We start from the raw sequence: 21,885 nt of genomic DNA, 5'->3' as shown, positions 1-21,885 counted from the left end.
AAACATCTTCACAAGCCGCACATCACACCGCTGATATGGAGCAGTAAATACAAAGTCTCCCTCCACCGTCGGCCGCTTTGTTGATGCGAGGAACCGATATTGCTGGAATGGGGGGTTGGCGGGTGTGTAAAACGTATGGGGCTTTTCCCCAGACAGGGACTTGCCCCTGGGGGTGGGTGCTGGGCTGAGTTCTAGGTGTCGTGGAGGCTGTTTGTGCTGCTCTGGGGTGGTACCTGGTGGCCGAGGGAGTCAGAGCCACCCCAAAGGGGACACGAGGGGTCTCTTGTCCCGAACCAAATTGTCAACCTTACAGACTTTGTCTGATCTTAGTGAAAAAAATCCACGTTGCCTCCAGGAGGAGATGGATTGCAGCCACATATAGAAATTATCTGACTTTTTTCCTCTTCAATATAAGCATTTGCGAAAAAGAGGTTCTTTTTTGTGTTACGTATGCTTCGCCAAAGCTTTTTTCTTTGCAATTCAGAGTCTCAAAAACAAAATATATGTGTCATCAGAGCTGACTATCCAAAAATCAGCATTATCCTACCTGCTGTCATTGCTTTTGTGGAACACACCACAAAAAGTTGAGGAACGATGTGAATGAGTTAGCGAATCAAAGTGGAAAAGAGAAAATACTACTCTCATTTTTCCCTCCTGTTGAAAAAGAGAAATAGAGGTCAGAATTCAGAGAAAAAAGCTTTTATTTAACAAAAATAAAACTACTGTTTAAGTATTAGTTTTAAATGGGAAGCAAAGCATGAAACCACAGGCCATTTGTGTGTGCGCAGCGTTGCAAAAGACACAAAAGAGCCTGCCAAGCACAGCAAAGCCGAGCTTAAGAAGCGAGCGTTCAGAAAGACTGTCCAAAAATGTACAGTGAAGTCCGAAAAGTGTGCTGTGCTTTTTTCCCCTGTTCTTTTTAAGCATGCAGAGAGTGGATGTTAAACTGCCCTTGTGTGCATTTGAAGTCACTATCTCAAACTCACACCCTTGTGTACAGTCACATTCTGGCTTGAAGTGGAAGCATTTACTGGAATATATTCGGAGAGCCCAGACCCTGACTGGGTGTTGCTGAAATTTTCCTTGCTGATTTTTAACCAGTTGTTCATTAAGTTCTGTAGTTACTTGTCTTTTGCCATTGTAGACATCAAACTTCAAAGGCTTCCTTGACTGCCAGATAAAATATTGGCATCCTTTTGTTTCTAATAGTCCCTAAAATGAAAGAGTGTTACAGGTTTCGAGTTGGGAGGTGCAAATCTTCATCGTGTTGGAATAAAACTGGAATGAGAAATCTCATTTGTGCTTTGAGAATAATTTATAAAGAAGTTGAGTGAGGCAGGAAAGATGACTTGGGTTTTCAGTTTTGCAGTATTGAAATAATTAGCTTATAATGGAAAAGGGAGCGTGATTCTGCAGACACATAATTGGCTGTTTAGCATAGTACAAACACACTGTTTTAAGAGAGGAGGATTAAAACATCTAGCAAGGGACTGTTTTCAGTTCTGCTCCTTGTCACCATATGGTGGTTTTACTCTTCAGTTTTCTGTGATGATGAGTTATGCACAAGTTGTGAAGTGCAGCATCGCAGCGTGAGAGCACAGCAGACCTGCCATTCCATTTGCCAAATCGGTGGCTTCAGGTTTTTAGTGTTCTTGCCCTCTTCAGGAATTTAAGGCTTATGTTTGGACAGTGGCGGTAGAAAGTTGTCCTAGATTACCTTCTGATGGAAGAGATATCGTTGCATGTTTTTGATGAATTCTTGCCAGCATCTAAGAAGGCGTAATTTCTGATCAGTCCCACTGGAGTTGCAAATTCACTGTTCCAGTCACTGGAGATGGATGTTGCCAGGGAAATACAACAACAGGGCAAATTTTTTATTTGATTGGGGTTTTTGCGCTTTTCTCAGTCTCTGCTTTTGCCATTTCTGATGGGTGGTGCTGAACTCATCTTTGAATATTCCTTCAGATAAGTGTAGTGAAAGAAGAGACTTGTGAAAACTGACATGTTCACTCGGTAAGGTTTTGTATTTTGTGAACTGCAGAACCTTGGTGAGAGCAGCAGAGTGACTGTGTGTCCTCAGCTATGATTGCCATTAATTTTGGGTCTCTAGTGCATTATGCAGCACTAATTAATATTCAAAACAAACCACCACAAAATTACAAGAAAAATCTGTAGTATTTCACAGGGTATTTCTGAGAATTTGATAAACTATAGGCTTCTTTAGCATGGGGTTATTTTTGCCAGGTGAATGTCTGGTTTTTGGGCAGTGATGTGGCTGGGCTTGGTCCTGGCGACAGGGCGAGGTGCCAGGAGTGGAAAATGCTACAGAAACCAGGGCACCTGATTTTGGGTCTTCGCATCTGATTCACTGGGAGCTGGGTTTTCCTGGGCTTGATTGGATGGCTCGTGGGAATTGGGGAAGTGAAGACTCATGTAATTTATTACATTCTGAGGTTTCACGTGTGCTTTAAATTATATTCATAGAGCATTTTTGGGCTGTTCGGGAGAAAAAGGAAGATGCAGAAATGTGTACTTCTTTTGCATAGTGCCGTTGCATGTGGCTATACTGAATTTACTTTTGTATTCACGTAACTCAGAGGGATGTCTTTTAGCCTCTTGAATTCTGTCTGTAGACTGAATTCACGTCTTTGCTGCTTTCCTTTGTGAAGAATATTAGATGTGGTTACAGCTCAAGACAGAAGTGTCAGCCTCTGATTAGTCACACAGAGCATCACCTGAGTCATCTCCATCCTTGGCCTGATTCAGTGTCTTAAAGCTGTGCTGATGGGTGAGCTGCTGAGTTCTGTCTCCAAATAAAGTCATTGTATATTAGTGAATGTAATTAATTGATTAAAATGGTTCACGAGACCACTAAGATCTCAAAGAGTCCAAACTTCAAGTATGACAATGTAGAAACTGCTGATCATCGGTGTCTGACTTGGGTGGCAGCCGGAGTCGTCTCTGGGAAGGGTCTGATATCTTCCATCCAAGATTCCTGTAGAATTGTCATTTCAAAGGCATTTTGCTTAGGTGCTGTGGAGAGCAGTTGTGTGATGTAGATTATTAGGGGAAAAAATAAATTCCATAAAGCTCAGTCACTGGGACCTTTTCCCTCCCGGACTCCCAGCAACTGTGAACAGGATCAGGATACTCAGAACAGGTTTGGATGCTGCTAAGAGGCCCAACAAAGTCAAGGGTAGCGTTTGTCCTGCAGCGACTAGCGACATGTGTGATTTGTGTGTGTGTGCGCCTTAAACACTTTATTTTCAGGCAGTAAAAGTGTCATCTTCAGCTCTTCTCATCCAGCATTTTAATGGTCTGACATGGCTGTTCATGCTTTTGTGTCTGGTAAGGCTGATGGCCAGTGCTCATAACGTGCCTTGGCGATAGCTCTGTGTGTTTGTCGTGGCGGTGGTGAGAGCCTCTGGGACTTAATTCTCAGCAAGGACAATACAGTTGCCATTCTTCTTTGTCCCAGTATGATTTTTTTCCTGCTAGGAAAACATAATGGGTGCAGCACTAGTCAAGGACTGTAGTTTTTAGCGCCCAAGGAGAAACATCGTGACTGTCTAATCTGCCATCTTCAAAACCTCATCCAGTGAGTTTTGCATTGAGTTGTCATTTGCAGTTCACTGGCTTTTCTTTCTGTTCATGAAAGTGTGAGGGAGTAGATGACAAGTTTAAGGGCTGAATCTCAGTTCTTTACTCATGTGATGAAGGTTATTGCAGCCACTGGTTGCTTGTCCCAAAAAGCATCTGCAGGATCTGGGCTTGTAAATGAAGAGCAGTTTTTCCTAATGACTTGCTCAAGCTGCTCTTAGTTACTAAAGGACGGTTATGTCTCACTTTCTTCACATGAGTAAAGCCTAATGTGGCCACTGAAATAATTAATTTGATGCTTCTTGATGAAGCCTTTGTTCTTGAAAATAGTCAGGATTGTATTCATCCCAAGGACAGCACTCTCTATAGAGTGTTGTTAAATCTTGTGTGCATCTGCAGCTGTGTATTTAGAGTTGGATATAATACTTCTAGACTGAAAAGAATACGTTCAGTCGAGCACTAGATTACTGCCAGGATTACATATGCGGGCCATGTTTTAAGAAGTGCTGTTAGAATTCAGTGACATCTACAGTACATTTGCCACGGAGGCATCACTGCGGTGTCGCTGCCTCGTGCAGCAGACTGGAACATTGTGTTTCTGTGTAATAACCTCCCAAATGAGTGATATACAGGAAAGCAATGGAAAATATTGATGAAAATAGTAATAACAATAAAAAGAATAGAGGGGCTGATGACTAGGTTATATCTTCCTTGTAACTGGGCAGGTAGAGACGGCGTGCTTAGATGAGATAAAAAAGAAAATGGGATGCAAGACAAGAATTTCAGAGGTGTGGTTTGTCTGGCGCTGGCGTTTGCGGCTGGGATTGTAGCTCTGATATGCACAAGATACGCTTATAGGCAGTTGCACCTTTGAAAATATGACGCTCTTTCTTCATGCCTAATCCTTACATCACGGGAATGGCTCTGAATGTACAGTAAAGCCTTTGATCTGTACTTGGAGAGCGGTATTGGCAGAAACTTATTAGATTGGCTGCCGAGGTGTTAGGATGTGGGTCAAACTGAAACTTTATATCGGCACTTTGGATCTGAGTCTGATTTATTTTTATTTTTATTTTTTATTTTTATTTTTTAATTTTGCAAAGAACAGGATTTGAGGTTAAGGTTCTGAACTGAAATCTGAAGCAGAGAAGTGTATTCCTTGGTTGTTCCCTGCACTTTTGGAGTTGGATTTAGTGATCCAAAGCCTTGCAAAATGTTGGAGTATTTGGAAATAATCTGCTGCAGTGTTTACAGTGTTGAATGTTGTTTTGGTTTCTGTTTTATTCATTTCCAGTAAGAGCTTGTAATTTGTTGCAAGGAAAGAACAGACTCTGATTTGGAATTCAAATATATATATTTTCAAATGATATATTTTTCAGATGCAGAAAGCGAAAAGGTCTTTCTCAGCAGGCTAGAGAAAAAGGCAGAGGTTACTTTGTTACGCAAGCTTTATATTTATTTTCCAATAATGATAGTTCCCTAAAATGCCTTGATAAGGTCTAGTTGAAGCTTGCTGATCACTTGGGCTGTTTTCAGAGGTTAACATAATTGTTGTGCCTTATTTTAACCCATTTGTCTCTGGGGAAATGATTGATAATCAATCTCTATATTAAGCATTCATCTTTAAATGTTAGCTGGGAAGATGTAGGCAGGAAGATGAAGCCTTTATATACCTGATGTTCAACCCTTCCTACTAATTCTTCTCTGGCTGTTTTTCTGATAAGCCAGATTTTTCTCCGTAATAGTGCTGTGAGAGTCTGTTAATGCTGTAGTAACTCGTAGCCAAAGCAATCAGAAGGAAGAAAGCTGATATCAACAGTAAATTCACATAATACCTTTTGTTCAGCTGTGTTTAGCGAGAGTTGAGTTTATAAAGTAAAATGCTAAGGAACAGAAAGCTGAGAACTAAATCCGTGCACAGTCTGGTGCTGGTTGTGCTTTAGGGCTGGAATGTGGTGTCGTTAATCCTCTGCTGTTGGACGCAGGGCAGGTGTGCAAACAGGGCAGGTGTGCAACACAAAGTGTCCTCAGCTGGAGGGCCCTGACCTGTGGCTTAGGGGGAGCAGGACTTGTGCTGGGTCCTGGCTGTGGTTCTGTGCTGTGCCGCTGTGTCCTACAGTGACGTGGTGGAATTTGTGGATCTTAGTTTCAGAGAGAAGGGCAGGAATGGTTATCACTTTTTCCATTCCTGCCTTAGGTAAAGCTGATGCAAGCAGTTGTGGGCAAAACCCATGGTGTTTGTTCAGGTATATAGTTCAAACATACCTCTAATTTGGAAGCTTTTGTATTCTGCTAAAACCAAAATACCATAGAGTGGAGACAAGTCGTGTTTTCTTCAATGGCAGTTTCAAGTCCGTGGTGGTTTGGATTCAGATTTACCAGCAAAAGTTAATGTACTTTGGTAGTATTGGCTTTCTGTTAGCTTTCTGTTGGAAAACCTGTGGCTGGATTAACTTTGGGCAAACAGCTCACTAAAGATCATTCATGTTTCCTTGGTAGAAATTTCATGGTCTAATAGCCATAACTGTGTGGTTGTTGAGGTCAAAGCTCTGAAATGGGACACTTCTCTCGCCCTTTCATCCCAGGGTGGAAAAATCAGTCTACAAAGTTGTGTTTGCGGTACTTAAAATTTTATGAAAATGAGCTATTTCCTTTAGAGACAGTAAATAAATTAATAATATAATCTTGAGAGAGAGCAAGGATGTTGCTGCAGAATTGTGCACAGGAAAGCTGAGTTTACAACATAATTGAACTTGAAAACCAAAATATAATTGTCAAGGGTGGGAGCACAACTTGCAGCCACTGCGCGGACACAACCTGTAGGTCTGGCTTGTCTAAAAGGCTGGAATTATTTTAAAGCAGATTTTGATATGAAACTGGAAGGAGGTGGTGTGAGTCAACCTAGTCTAGTATGCAAAACCTCTTTGCTGGGAGGGTATTTTTTCACTGAACATATAACTCTCAAGTGATACTGTATAAGCCATCTCTGTGTTGATAGGTAGTGTGCCACATAATTTTTCCCTTTAAATGGTAGCTTTGTTGCCATCTTTATGACCTGAGAATATAAGCAAGGCCAAGTAAATAGGCAGATGAAATCCAGAAAGCCGCCTCGTTTCTCCTGCAGCCTGGGAAGCACTTGTGTTGCTTCTCACCTTCACATGTGCATCACTACCTGCTGGCTCAATAACTGGTGGTATTTTTCCAAAACTGCGTCATCCCGAGACACATCTGCATGGCTTGGCATGTTGTGTGAATCTCTGCCTCGTCTGTTGAAGCCGGAGCAGGGAGGGCATGCATCTCTGTTTCTTTGCCCGTGTGTGAGCCTGTATCAGAGGACACAGAGGGAATAAGTGAGCATGTCTTGTATAGAGCTGAATCATCCAGTTGGAACAGAAAATTCTATTGGAGGACTAAGGCGGTTTAGTTGTCCAAAAAAAACTGTGTGAGAGAAGAGCAATGCATGGTGCATTAGCTTGTGATAAACAAGGCTTCTCTGGAAATGCATCTCTCTGGAGGCGCATGCATCGCGATCCCTGGGGGGACTCCTGCAATTCCTTGGAATTCTCCAGCCTTTCAGGAGCCACCCAGATAAGCGGGTTGGGCAGTTTCACAGCGTCTGATTGTAGCGCCTGCTCTTTGTTCTGCTTTTCAAAGTGTGTCTGTAGAGATGATGATAACGACACCTTTCTCAAGCAGATGCCTGTGCTTCGCTTTAGGCGCTCTTGTTTAGCTGTCCTGAAAAATGACAAATGGCTTGCTAGGCTAATGAATGTTGCATTGAAACAAAAAATTTGCTAGTTGGGTTTGCCAGTTCCGTACCATGAGCGCAATGCCTTTATGATTTTCGCTAAATATTTGATTTTTTCCTTTTCAACCAAAGGCAAAGTGTCACTTTAAATGCTGCACCATATCCTTTTGCATAGTAAGGGAGTTTATGAAGGTAATTTAGGTTCTGACTGTTGCTCTATATCCTCCCCATTATGCATTCACCAGTCAACTGACACTTTTCTCAAATATTTACTCTGATATTTCACTGCAGTTGCCCTCTCCTTCTCCATTCCCTCACCATCTCCCGTCCGTGGAGGTATCGCACATATTTCAGTTACCCTCTATTTAAATAGCAGCACTCCCTTCCAGTACAAACAGTTGGTCAGTCATTAAACAATGAGGAAGACCAACAGTGGAGGAGGTGATGGGTGAGGCCAGGAGTGTGTGAGCACGAGTTTGCAGAAGATTTCCTGCTGAAGAGAAGAAAAGGACACTCTCCATTAGCATCAGGGTGCCGGCCTGTAGTGCTGAGAGAGACACAACATCAAGAGCAAATCACTGCTGCAAATGTGACAGCCGGGTCTCACTTAAAATTATGTAGAGGCATCCAAGTTGTTGTTGAAGTTAAGATGTGAAACAAAACCCTGGCACTTCAACCATGTCTTCCCACCTCCTTTTGTACCAGAATGTGATTCCAAGTGCTGTGACTCATCTTCAGGATGGGCCTGTTGTTTTTTTTTTCACCTAATAACAGTAAGAGTTTAGTAGGACTATCCTTAACAGAATATCTACAGCTTTTTTTAAAGGCTCTGCTACACGTACTTTCTCTTACGTAATGTACAGCAGGGGTATGCATTAATATTTTGCTGAGAACTCAAGACCTGATCATTTTTTCTCCGAAAAAGATCAGAATAGGGCATTCCCTGTTGGCAATTCAGAAGTGTAGCTGGGTTACTGCACTCCCTGTCCTGTACTTGTTCATCAGATTGAGATGGATTTGGCACCCTGGGAACTACAGGGTTTAAAGTACATTAAAAATAATGGGGAAAAAAATGTTAACGGAAACCATTTGACTACTACAGTGGGTATAAGTAGTGCTGGAGATTGCTTGTTTAAATCAAGAACAGGAACTTAACATATTAGTATATTTATGCTATGTGTAGTTTTGCAACAATTTAATTTCCAGATCTTGTTACTAAAATGCAGTAAGAAATGAGCTGGGATGTGCACTAAGAAGGTTATGAGAACTGTCAGGATTGGAGTCCGTGAGTCAAATTTTACATTTCTAATGGGACAGGGGATCCTGAATAGCTCAGCTTCTTACCAGTTCAGTATTTTATACTTGGGTCACCTCTCAGGTTACCCTTCCCAGCACAGGGGATAGAGGTGAATGTGTTGATTCCCTCACAGCTGCCTTCAGCCTTTTCAGTTGGTGAAACCCTAAAATATTCCATGGGAGGTGCAGATCTTTGCCCAGTGGATGTGACCCTACTGATAACAAATGTGGTTTGCTTCTTCACCTCTTGTTGACCCACTTGAGATAATGAACCACAGGCCTTTGGAGATCTGTAAACCAGAAGTAAAACCACTGTAAGTGCTATGACAATATGCAATAGAAACATGCTGTTGCCATTACCTAAACCAGTTCTGAAACACAACTGAACAGAGATCTCCTGTTTATAGTACATGTCAGTTTAGCCACATTTCCAGTTACTTAACAGACTGATTATTTTCCAGGTGCCAACATGCTATTTAAAATCAGCTGATGATCTTGTATTTCTAGCTCTTAGGGGTGCCCATGATTAAAGTAGTAATTAAAGGGTGGCGTTTAGTTTAGCATATGCTGTGTCCAGCTTGGTCTGCAATCCCTACACCCAACCCTTTCTCCTCTCTGGTTTATCAGCGCTTGAAACCCTTTATGGCATGTGACATGGCTGATTTATTGAAAGAGAATTGAAAATAGAGAGCAGCCTTGACTCAAGAACAGTTTGTGGATGCGTTTTTTTTTGTTTTCTGTCACATCATCGTTGCTATGGTGACTTAGCAAAGATCTGTTTAGTAGTCATTAAGTGTTTCATGTTCTGGGCAAAAGTTAGGGATTTTCCAAATATTCCTCTAACTGTTGTTTTAAAGAAGTACGTGTGTGTATAGTCTTCTGCAATAAGTCCCTGCTACTCTTGTTACTTACTGCTGCTCCTTTGAGCAGGTGTGTACCTGCTGTACTTTGGCTCGTGATGCCCCTTCCTTCCTGAAGTCATTTCAAGGAAGGTGGCTGAACAACCTGCCCATCTCGACCAGGTTATCGACTATGTCCTCCCCAGGAGGGGTGTTGCGGAATGCAGTGACAAATGCGAAGGGATGGAGAACGTGAACCCTGCTAAGGAATGGTCCTTTTTGTGAATCAGTTATGCAGATTTGGAGGAGGAGGATGATGTGTTTGGAGCTGATTCACGTGGTTGGAGTCAGGAAGTCTGGGCTCTTTTCCCACATCTCTTGGGCTTCTCATATCATCTGGACGATGGCAGGCGTGACCAAGAGCGTGATGCAACTACAACCTCAACTGAGGTTTTCTTCTTCCAGGTTGGGAAGTGGGGAGTTGTTCAGGTTCCATGCGTTCATTGGGAGGGATTGAAGGCTACTGCTCCAATCAGAGGCATATTCCACTGGGCAGACAAGTCAGGCTGGTGTCTCTGACAGCCTGACCATGTCTGGCAGCTCCTGCCCTGCCTGCTCCCCATCACGGGCCTGGGATGCGCCTCCCTGGCATGGCACATTTGGCCACTGTCATGGTGACAAGCTGTGGTCAGCCCCTGCTCTGTGGTGGGACAGCTGCACACTGCAGCACCTTCTCGTCCCTATTGGCAGAGATTGGAAAGCAGGAGACGAGGTTTCTTCTACTGGCTTGACCAAGAGAGCTTCTTGGGCACCAGCACCATGAGCAGTCAAGTGTTCAGCTCCCCTGGAAGTCCCAGTAGAGTTCCCTTTGTCATGCTAAGCTGCCCGGAAAGAAAGGCTGGATTTCTTATGGGCTGTTTAGACAGGGCCCTCTTGGTGATGGACATCTTCAGGAAGTCTTCAGGATGCGTACCTTATTTTATTCCCAGGAATTCCAATAGTTCTGTTGGTAAAATAAACTGAACGCTCGTAAGTGCTCCTTCAGCTGGGTTTGACAGTAAAAGAGAAATAGCTCATTAAAAAGAAAGAAATTCTATATGCATTTCAACTAACATAATTAATATTTTTTTCCTGCTTATTTGACTTTTCTGTCATGGTACATATCCCATGATATGACCTTATTTTCCCTTCTTCTTAATGATGAACTTCTGTGCTTGGGACTTATCTCAGAGCTGAATTAATTTGAAGTTCTTCCCCTTGCTGGTGTCTGCTGCATTGATTTCAAAGATTTTCTAGCTCATATTTCTTGATGTTGAGTCCAGTTTTGTTTGTTGTTTGTTTTTTCTTGTCAGCTCTTTGTGAACTGTTTTGGCCGGTCCATTTTTCTGAACTGATACTTCAGCCCCACTGCAGGTTGGAAGGGTTTTTTTCTGTGCTGTCTGAAGTGGCCTGTTTCTTACTGGCAGCTCTTACATTTTCATCAGTCTCCAGTCCCAATTGTCTTAAATACTTAGAGGAGAAAAGGAGATTTATGCACATTTTTGCTGCAAAGCTAGATTTGGTTGAATTTCTGTTGTTTCTGATTTAAGATTCCCAGCTGGTGTAAATCAGTGAAGTTTCACCAATGTCTTTGTATGATCAGCTCAACTGAGGATCTTTCTTAATGAAATCGTGTCACTTACTGAAGTTGAGCTACTTTGTGCTGAGCGTGTGACAGTTGCTGCTGTATTTTTCTGTAGAAAAATATGGGATATATTTCTGTTGTCTTTTATCTCTGCGTAGCTATAAAGAGAGACAGGTGTGTGTGTACATTTATATACACACATGGATGTTTATGTGCACAGTCAGCCACACACAAAGAAATGTGGTAGGAAAACCCCTTCCTCTTTTTCCTATCATTAATGATGCACTAGCACACCCAAGGCTCCAGCCTCACTGAACATTTGGGCCACCATGTCCAAATTTGTTTCCATGCATCAAAAAGCTCCAAACCCAACCAAACAAAACTCCATCAAGCATCACTACCAAACCTGGAGGCACTTGGGGAACAAAGCAGCTCCAGACAGAAATAATTTGTATTTGCCCATTGAGAGGTCCCTTCCTCACGGGTCCCTTTTCACCCAGTGTAGATCCCCTTCCAACGCACCTAGCAAGCAAAGTTTCTTCTTGTAGTCCAACACATGAAACTTTGTATTTTTTGGGAGGAGTGGGAAGGGAATGGTGATGATGGGCAGGCCGGGGTCTGGGAACTATGATGGATTTGATGAGAACGTTGTTCCAAGGAATCTCAGAACTTCCTTTGTGCAGCTTTGGGACAGAGTTGGGTGTCTCCCTCCTCTTAGTCTTTCTGCCTGTGTTTTATTTTTGTTATCACGTTAGTCTCTATGAGATTAACATTGACTTTGAACTCTTCCAAGTCATTGTGACAAGTGAGCATGGCAGTAAATTCTTCCATATCAAGAGCGAGACAAATTGTACTGCGCTGCATATTATGGCGTAGTACCACTAATTATTTAACTTGATAAATGTCTTCTGATAGGTTATATAGTTAATGAACAAAGATGTTAATTGCTCTTATCTGAAAAAGCTACATTCACAGGGGCGTTCTCTGGAGCCGTGGATGTGTCTTAACAGAGATTTATTTCAAATCGGCCATTGTTTTCAGCAGTTTCAGAGTCCATTACCCCTCATTGTGATGACTGAATAGTCTCTACCCACATCAAAGTTTGGAGAGCAATCACCTCTTCCTATGTGTTATTCAGCAGGACTGAATTTTATTTGGATGTGGAAAACTTATATGTAATACAGTATGCTTATCATCCTGGGCTACAGCAGCATGGCTCATTCTTAAGAGCAGCCAACAGAGAAATAAGCAGCTGACGGTGGAAGAGCAAGGGTCTGGAATAGCCCCGTTTCCCCCCACCATCTGGAGTATTTAATTGGCAAAATCATTCTTCATTGTTGTCATGTTGGTGGGAGTTGTCAGTCTAAATATGTTTTAATGCAAATAACCATCTCTATTTGTGGAATTCATCTTTTCTAGATGCTTTCTTTGGAAAATACGCAGCTGAGGATTTAGTACATTATTATATGACTAAGTGCATACAAGTCTCATATTAACAATGGACGTCACGTTTATTCTTTCCGTTTTACAATTTCCCATGGAAACAAGTGGGCAGACTTTTGCATTATTGAGTAGTCTGCTGTTGCCAAATTCTCCCAGAAACACTGGAAGAAAACCAGCCTTATGCGTGAACCCACAGTTTTGGGAGCACTGGGTTCCCCTAGGATGCCATTTATTGTAAGTTTTGGTGCATGGCTATTCTCGTACAAAGTTTTTTTCAGAGCAGTATGATTAATAAATCTTTATGGAACTGAAAAAAGACAAAGTTCTCATACCTGATTTCCCAAAGGACAAGTTGCATGTTTCATTAGGAGGCTAAAGGCTAATGTGAAGAGAAATGTTTTGTTGATTTAGGGGTTTTGTTTGTTGTAATAAGTTTAATTTTCATTTGTGAGACTCTTATAGTTTTTCAGAACACGTTCAACAGCATTTAGCCAGAAGTTAAAGCTGTGACTTCAAATCTGTAAGCTGACGTATGTAGATTCTCTGGCCAAAGTTTCCCGAGTCAAGATTAATTTTGTAGAGTGAATGAGAAAGTGCATTGTCTTGCTTCTTTTGATAGATTTCAGACTTTGCCAAGAAATATAAATCTTCTTTCAAAAATGACAGCTATAAAAGTGAGAATTATTATTTTCTTAAATAAGGGCATTTTCAACTGAACTTGATGTATTACTGCTCAAAGATGCTGTGGCTTTAGACTGTCTCGTACCAATAATTACACTGAAATATTTAGGTCCTTGCTGTTTGCACCCCCATGATATACTGTCTCCAAAGTTAGGTTAACACACTAATTTCTGTATGGTGTTACAAATGAGGCCAGAGGAGCTAAAACCTGGCAAAAGCTGGAGGGGTTCCCTGATCTGCCTGACACCACAGCCAGACAAATATTTGTATGGGCAGAAGCAAAGTGGGTGGATGGAGGTGGGAATGCTGTGTAAGACTATAGTATTGATGCCAGATGCTTCACGGTGACCGACTGAGGATCAGTCTCATTTTAGGTATTTCTTAGGTCTCTGAAGCCACGTTGCTAGTTTTGCATGTTGCTCCAATTTGAATTTGTCATGGAGTGACCTTGGGGTGGAGGATGCAGCTTCTGGGGGTGTGTACAAGCAAGACCAGCCGGAACACGAGAACATGCAACACTTGCACAGCCCATTTATCAGCCACAATGATTCACTGTGATTGACGATCACATACCTGAACGCTTTAAGGGGAACCAGTGACTCAGGCTGTGGTTTCACCTCAGGCTATTTCCTCATAAATGGCTGAACTGTGCTTGGTCTTGTGAAAACACAACTGGGGAACATCACTTTGTCCTTGCACACGAGTGTGCACAGGGTCTAGGAAAGGACACCTCAGTGCAGCCTTCACCTCGTTGCTGCCGTGGTCTCTCTGTGAGCAGCACCTCACCCTTGGGAGGTCCGCGAAGGCTCAGCTCCAAGGACAGCTCTGTTTCAGTGCTTTTTCAGGGCATTTCTGCACAGGCCCGATGGGGGAGCGTGGTCTTCAGTGTTTGACAGCATCTACATGCACAGTTTCAAGGAGCTCTACGCAATGATAAATCACTTTGCTTTAGTCTCTTCTGATTGCAACACAGAGGTGAAGCTGCCTATAGCTGGTATTTTCAGCATTGAAAATACTTCCTAGAACACAGTGTTTTTTAAGGAAGACAAAAACAATGCATATGATGTTGTTTATAGGGATTAAGGTAGATTTGGGCTATTCATTTTTTGAGCAAGATAGCAAACAACTGTAGTAAAGTGTTGTGTGTGGTATTGCTTGATAGAAGGTGTGGAAGTGGGATTGTATGAGTGCTGTAGAAACTGCCTCATTGGCATAATGCTTTCTGTGTAATTCCCTGTTATGGGTTAGGTGGTCTTCCCATCCTTTGCAAACGGCAGAACTCTGTGTTCCTCCATCCTCCTTAATGAAAAGGGCTGTCCGATGAGAAAAGGTTTATACCTGGGATGAAATCACTTGTTTATGGCAGCAGAGCTGTGACTGAACTGGATCACTTGTCTTTAATGCTGCTGAAATGGATGGTTTAAGGTATAGGAGAAGCTTCTCTTGGGAACAGATTCTGTGAGAATTCTTCAAATCCTCTTTGAAGTTAATGGAGGGTATTAAGGGTATTCAGCACCTTCTTAAGGGAGAAATTTAAATTGCTTTGATTCATTTCATTTTATATTTGCGTCAGCTGGTTCTGGATTTCTCCCTTCTCTGGCTTTCAGAGCCTGTTTTTGATAACTTTGCCTCCTGAGCATGCTAGATTTTATACTGGCCGTTTCCATGTTTTTCCCTGGGTGTTGTAATGCTGATTACTGGGGGATCTTGGGCCTTTGGTTTCCTGTGAGAACAAGATAATTACTCTCCAGTAGGCAACGCATGACGTTATAGTATCAGCATTAAGCCACTGGGATTCCAGTCACTAGTGTAGAACAATATTGTGGGTAAATGAATAAGCAGAAGTTTATCATACTTCCTGCATAACAAGGTTTTCATTAAAGAGACAGCGAAAATTGTTTCCAGCGAGGGCTCATGTAAAATGAACGCTACCGCAACAAACATTATCAAAAAAGTTATTAAAGTTCAGTTCCCTGGCTTGCTGGGTTTTTCTTGCTGAAAAGACACTCTGTAGTAGTGAAGGTGGATGACAGGTCATCATTACATTTTGACAGATGATGTTTGTGGCTTTATGAACATGTATGAAGTGTATAACTTCAAAGTAGGATTTCCAGATGCACCACCTACTTAACTTATGGAAGAAAGTTGCACCAGTTAGAAGCAGAGATGTTCCAAATGCAATTTGCCTATTTCACACTCGCCCCCAGGAATCCTGTGTTGTGATTTTAAGAGTTGGCCCTGTTTGACCCTGCAGTAGATGTGGTTTCTCCCTTGCCTTCTTTATTTCAAGACTGTCAGTTAAAAATAACTTATGTATTGGGCCCAGTGGGAGTAAGCTTGAGAAGTTTAAGTTATATGTAAACCAGAATAGTGAGAAAATAATTCATAAATGTAATAAGCTCTGTTCTCTTGCAAGACATGGCTAACCCAAAGGTCTATCCATTTTTGTATGAAAATAGTTTATCTGCCTTAGAAACACTGATCAGTTTGCTCATGCTATAGCAAAGTGAAATAAATGATGCCTTTGAGGACCTCTGTTAAGTACTCTAATTATTTATATAATGTGAAGACTTGCATAAAATATGGTCTATGTATGCATACTGATAGATACACATCTATATATCTCTATATTCACTTATGTTTAGGATGTAATTTTATGTGTGCTTGCATATATACATTTATATTTCAGTTTATCTCAGAGAGAATTGTACTTCTGTAATGCCAAAGACTTATGGGGATACTGGTTAGGAGTTTCACGTTTAAGTTTTTTCCTTGCTACTATCAATTTATGTTGTATGTGTAATTGCAAAGCACAGTTATTTATGTTTTAATTGTGGCTTTCACTTTAAATTGGGCATCAGCAGCCTGTGCAGGAATCCAGCACTTGCACATAGGCTGAGATGAGCAGATGGGTTACGCTGCTTCTCCTTTGTCTAAAAGCTGAGGGCTGAATCTTTGGAGCCCCAAGAACCGCTGTCAGATGTAGCAGTCTAGATTTTGATGATGTGCTTGATCAGCCTTGCAGCCAGGGAGAAGAACAAGCATGTGTGGAATAAAACTGCCGTAATACAATACATTGCTCTTCTATCTATGTGACCGAGATGCTTCTTCATACATTGATTGATAGCACGTGCATGGCCAGACCCCTTCATAGCTCAGTTCAATTTGAAACTAGATTACATTGATTTTTGGGTCCAGAACAAATGCAGTTTGACATCTTCATGTTTCAGGCACCTAGGTCTGGCCTGGTCTTGTTTTTATGTCTTAACACTTGAACAAGTTGGGTGAAGGTGGGTGGATGGACGTCTCTGTTGAATGGCTTGTAAAGGAATTTTATCTTCCATTTAGATATTTTGCAGATATTTTCAACACCAAGAGTAATTTTCACAGTGCTGTTCTTAATTGGGAATTGTGAAATTTCTGATGACTAAGTAAACTTTTTTTTTCCCCTCTCCTTTGTTTTCTTGCAGCCAACTGGGTACATGGAAAACTCAATTTCCTACAGTGCTATTGAAGACGTTCAACTGCTCTCCTGGGAGAATGCCCCTAAGTACTGTTTACAGCTCACAATCCCAGGGGGTACTGTCTTACTGCAGGTACAGTAAACACAGAAGTACAATTTTCTTTCTCTCTTATTATGAATCTCCTTTAACTTCCCTGTGCTATGCGTGAAATCTTAATTAGACGGACTCATGAAAAGGCAGAGAACTCAGGGCTGTCAAATGATCTAACCACCAGAAAACTTGCTTAGGGTGATAGGTCTGAAACTCCTCTTTTTGCTTGACAGTCAGAATGGAAATTTTGGGCCACTTAACTCTTACCATAGTTCTCAGGATTGTTTCAAACACAATTTGTTACCTGCTACCCTTTGGGAATTTACTTTTTCAGTTGAATATACAGCCATCACTATTGTGTCTGTGCATTTTTGGCAGGCAGGGCTGTAAACAGCCTGGGTGAGCAATTTCAGCAGAAAATGTAAAGAAACCAGACAAAACCAAAGTCCTTTGCTGCTGTTCACAGGACAGTCCTTCCAGAAGGAATTTCCTTATTTCTTGGTGGTGAATTGTTTGCTGAAGCCCCTGTAGGGCCACACAGTATGTGGCACCATCTGCATTCAGGGAGGGTTTAGTCAAAGCTCTTCTGAAATGGCTCTACCGGCAGATCATGAGAAAAATAACCCAAATGGGTCTCATTCGGTAACCCAAGGCTAGGTGCCAAGCTGGTCTGTGTTTTCCATACTACAGATTTCTGTAGAGATGTGGAACAGCAGAGTTGACTCTCTGAGTTGGGAAGCCAACATGACTAACACGAGCTCATGCAAATATTAGGTCCAGCTCTCTTGTGCCTTCGTTTCAGACAGGCTGATGGGTCTGTGCATACGCAGAGCTGTTTACCAGCCACGTAGAGAACACAATACCTGACTTTTTCCTGTGCTTGGGGTTTGGGATGGCTTTGGAATGTCATAAAAATATCATGACGTTTTGATGATTTTCAGCATAACAAATACACTTTCACTACAAAATGGTTTAGAGGTGCTCGTGGAAACGTTCATGGGCATGTCCTTTGTGGAGTGTATTTCTGGAGCTTCTTTTCATTCACTTCACTGGTGTAGTCCTGGGGTTTTGCAGCCCTGTAAAAGGGGCTGTAGCCATTCCCCTGTTTTAATCTGGAAACGGTGCAGCTAAGTAAGTTTGGGATGGCCTGAGATCATCTTTGTGGGCTTCCCTGGTGCACAGTTGACGTTTTCTTTGTCTTTTCATGTGCCTTTTGAAGCACAGGCATGTGTCCCATTTGCACAGAGAGCATGAGCACATGTCTATGGCTCAAAATGACTTCCCGATTTGAGGCGTTACCGAGGAGCGTAGGGAGTCTGACTTCAGACAGGCTGCTGCAGGTCCACCGAAGTCCTGATCCTGTGGTTTGAAAAGCCTCGGCTGTGCGTGACACTGGGGAGGGCAGGAACACGAGCTGTGGTTTCCCAACAGCTAGATTAGGGTCTTCGTTGTTGATGAAATCTTCCTTGCCTAATCCGTTAATTGAATTAATTAGAAAGAAACCCATTTGTCGAGTTGGATTATTTTGATTTTTTTTTTTTCTTGCGATAATTTTGACTTTTTTCTTCTTCGTAAATAGTGGTGTTAGCATTTATGTTTATATCTGTTTCAACGGGGAGAATAGTTACATCTGCCTTTCCAAATTCTGTTTTTAAGTCTTTTTTCTATAGTTTATGGTAGATGCCTTTGTTGCCCTGCTGAGTAGGAAACAAGATGAAGTTTGAACCCACAGCTCCCTGCTGAATTTGAAGGTGCGGACTTTAATCTGGAGCTGCCTGGTGTTTGTTAAAAACAAACAAACAAGCAAACATAACACCCACCCCCCAAACCCCAAACCAAACAAAAAGCACAGAAAACCACAAACAAACAAAACCAACCAAACCCCCCAAACACACACAAACAAAAACCAAAACAATCCCAAGCAAAACAAAACAAAACACCAACCTCCCCCCCACAGCCAACCAACCAACCAAACCCAAACCAACAAAAAAAACAGCAAATCAAACACACAAATAATTATATTTGTGAGAAAGTAACATCTTAGCATGGGATGCTTTGGAATTTTCTTTGAAAAAATTGGTGTCTTTATGTAACCTCATAGGACCTGATAAAGAAGCGGAGTGAGCTGGGCTTCTGTTGTGTTTATTGCTGACTGGCTGAGCAGACTGGATCAGATTACATTATAACTCTCTGGGAATTTCAGCATAATTGAAAATACAAACTTTAAAAATGTTTTTAGTATGACTCGGTCCTTAGTAGTGGTCTGATTCATCAAGTGTGGCCAGATCGGAGGAGTATAAAAATAGATTTCCCTTATACAGTTGTAATGTGTATTTAACTGATCCAAAACAGTATGAAAAGTTATGTTTAGCGTACTTAATAAATCAAGATATAGAGACTGGATTTATTTAGTAGTCAGCTTCAGCAGAAATTCTCTGGTGTATGTGCACAAGGAGTCTTAAGTACCCAAACGGGGTTCACTGGGGTGCTGGGAAACTCAGATGCTCAGAAATTAGCCCTTGCATACTTCAGTTATTTCCAGGTTTCTGAGAAACTTCAACACTTTTATGGGAGATTGAGACTTCCAGTCTTTTATAAAATCCTTCTGTGTGGCTGGTCTGGGCAGCAGCTTGCTCTGGTGTAGTGTCCAGCTCTGGTGTAGTGTCCAGCTCTGGTATCAGGAGGTGTATGATAGTAGAACAAGTAAACCTACTCCTACCATGTTCCCAGTATTCTTCTTTTTATTGGTTTGTTATTTTTTTTTTCTAAATACTCAATCTAAATGAGGTTTATATATACAAAAATGTATAAATGAACTGTTTTGACTACCCCCCAGATTATTTAATATTTCTGATTAATTTAAATTTTATATTTTGATATATGTTTTTTCACACTCCGTATTGTAAATTCTTAAATACTATGGTATGCTGTTGACATGGTTTGTCATAAAATGAAACATTTTAGTAGTTCTGAATCACAGGCTTTCCTGATTTTTCATTTTGCAGAAACATTTAAAATTCCAACTTCTGCTTCACTGATTTATAGCAGAAGCAAATTTTGGACAAGGAGCATTTCCCTCAGGTGGAAATTAATTTCCAGCAGTCCTTGTGGGAGGATGTCAGCATGTGGTGGTAGAGCATCCTTCGTGTTTTTGTCTGTGGTAGGCATGACAAATTCCACAAGAGAGTCCGAATCAAGTTGTGTTCAGGTTCTCATCCCCCCCGTCTGCTGTCACCAAGGTCTATTTCTGGCTAATTACTGCACAGTAATGAGTCAGAGAAGGAAGAGTGCCATTACCTTTCCTTACATCATCCTGATGTCCTCCCATAGCAATACTGACCCATCCCAATCTATTTTAACACATGAAATCTGACAAGCAGTGCCGGAGGTGATGCAGCTCCTCTTAGGAAATCGGATCGTGATAACAGGACCTGTCTACCTGGGTTTCAGAGGAAGATTTGGTTCTCAGGCAGCAAACAGCTTAATCTGGGCTGGGATTGCATCAGGAATTTGTCTTCGTGCCTGCACTTCCCACTCGGTGTTCCCACTGTGCACCGAGCACGGGCGCTTTCCACCGCCTGGCTTTGGGGATTCTCATTGTCCCGTGTTGGAATCATGGACAGTCAGTTTTCTGGGAGTCATGGACAGTCAGTTTTCTAAGGGCTTGTGTTTTCTTTCCTCCTGCCATGTGATGTTGTCCCTGGTCCTTTTGATGAGCAGCAATCAACTCTTGCAGATATTTTTCTGTTCCTACAATGGGGTTTAGCAGGTGTGAAAGGTGGTGTCATGAAGCTGGCTCATAGGCCGCAGGCGCTCTAGGCCAGGAAAGAGGAGGTAAATTTAACCTTTGGAGAAGTGTGAGCTCTTTAGTATCAGTAATAGCTGGGCCTCCTTGAGCTGGGCTGAACTTCTGCTCTTCTGCTTTCCGTTTGTAAAGCACAATGTGTGATTATGGTGTGGGCATGATTGCGAAGAGGATGCTGCTATTGATAGCAAAATACCTGGAATAACCTGTTGAAACAGACTGAAAAAAGAGAGTATAATTTTACAAGCTGCTTAGCACCAAATGTAGGGAGAGTGTCAGGAAAAAGGGTTTGGTGTTTCAGTCATGCCAGTACTGCCCGCTTTCCCGTGGTGTCCTTTCTTTCAGATGACTCCTGCATGCCTTAAAGATGCCACATCCATCCCTATCACTAGCATTGTTTTATTCATTTCTTGGCAATCAAGTGTAGTCAGAAAGAAAAACAAACAGACCAGGAAGCCTTGACAAGCACAACAGTCACAAGTTCAGCACGTTTTCTTTGCCAGGGAGTCCCTGCAGTAAATATTTCCACTGGATTTTTTAGTAGCATTTTATTTTAGTTTCCTCAGAGAACCTGGCTTTTGTTTTAAGTGTGAGGCCAGCCGATGTTGCCGGTGTGGAGAGGGTCATGCAGGGACCAGAATCCAGCACAGACAGGGAATATTTTCAGGAGGAAAACAGCATTTCTGGCAGTTACCAGCAGCTCTGCCTGCACCTCATGTTAAGCCCGAAGAGTGGTGGATTTCACTTGTGGGCCTGCCTGTGTTGTGGAGGTGCAACAGTGGATTTGCATCACCAGATAAAGGTTTCGTACAGTTTACATGAGGCAACAATGTTTGTGCCGTGGGAGTTCAAATTCCTGCAGCCCTGAGCCACTTTGCTCCGCTGTTCCTGTGGCTGATAATAAATAAGTGCAGAGAAGCCTGCGATGTTTTATGAGTCCCAGTAATGAATGTCAGCTGGAGGAAAGTGTAAAAAACCTGCCATGCTGTTGATCAGATAGCAAGAGAAAGAAAAACATAGAATAAAACCAGGAAGAGTTGGAATCTGGATCATCAAATCCCACTGATTGTCACATCTTTTCAAACAGCAAAACCCCTTAAGAGGGTATGTGTGAAGGATGCTGTTGTAAGGAAGAACCTGGGAACTTTATGCTACGTGGACAAGCCTGTTCTTGTATACTTCTGAGTAACACACATGCCAGTAAAAGGGATGCTGTAGTGCTATCTTACCATTAAAGGTACCTGGTAGCATGTAATGGGTGGTGTGGTGGAAATGATAAACTTTCTGCTGATGCT

General features: G+C 42.0%; 1 protein-coding gene across 1 annotated transcript in view; it reads left to right on the top strand.

The window, feature by feature from the left end:
- CMIP (c-Maf inducing protein) overlaps nucleotides 1-21,885 on the top strand; it is a 130,443-nt gene that overhangs the window by 52,508 nt on the left and 56,050 nt on the right. Inside the window, exon 2 of the mRNA XM_080352146.1 lies at nucleotides 16,702-16,827. Coding sequence (XP_080208272.1) covers nucleotides 16,702-16,827 — 126 coding nt within the window. The remainder of the gene's footprint in view (nucleotides 1-16,701; nucleotides 16,828-21,885) is intronic.

The sequence above is a fragment of the Nesoenas mayeri genome, assembly GCF_963082525.1.
Source record: "Nesoenas mayeri genome assembly, chromosome: 12".
NCBI classification, from domain to species: domain Eukaryota; kingdom Metazoa; phylum Chordata; class Aves; order Columbiformes; family Columbidae; genus Nesoenas; species Nesoenas mayeri.
Note: the sequence above shows the minus strand (reverse complement) of the source record. Positions and strands in the feature narration are given on the sequence as shown.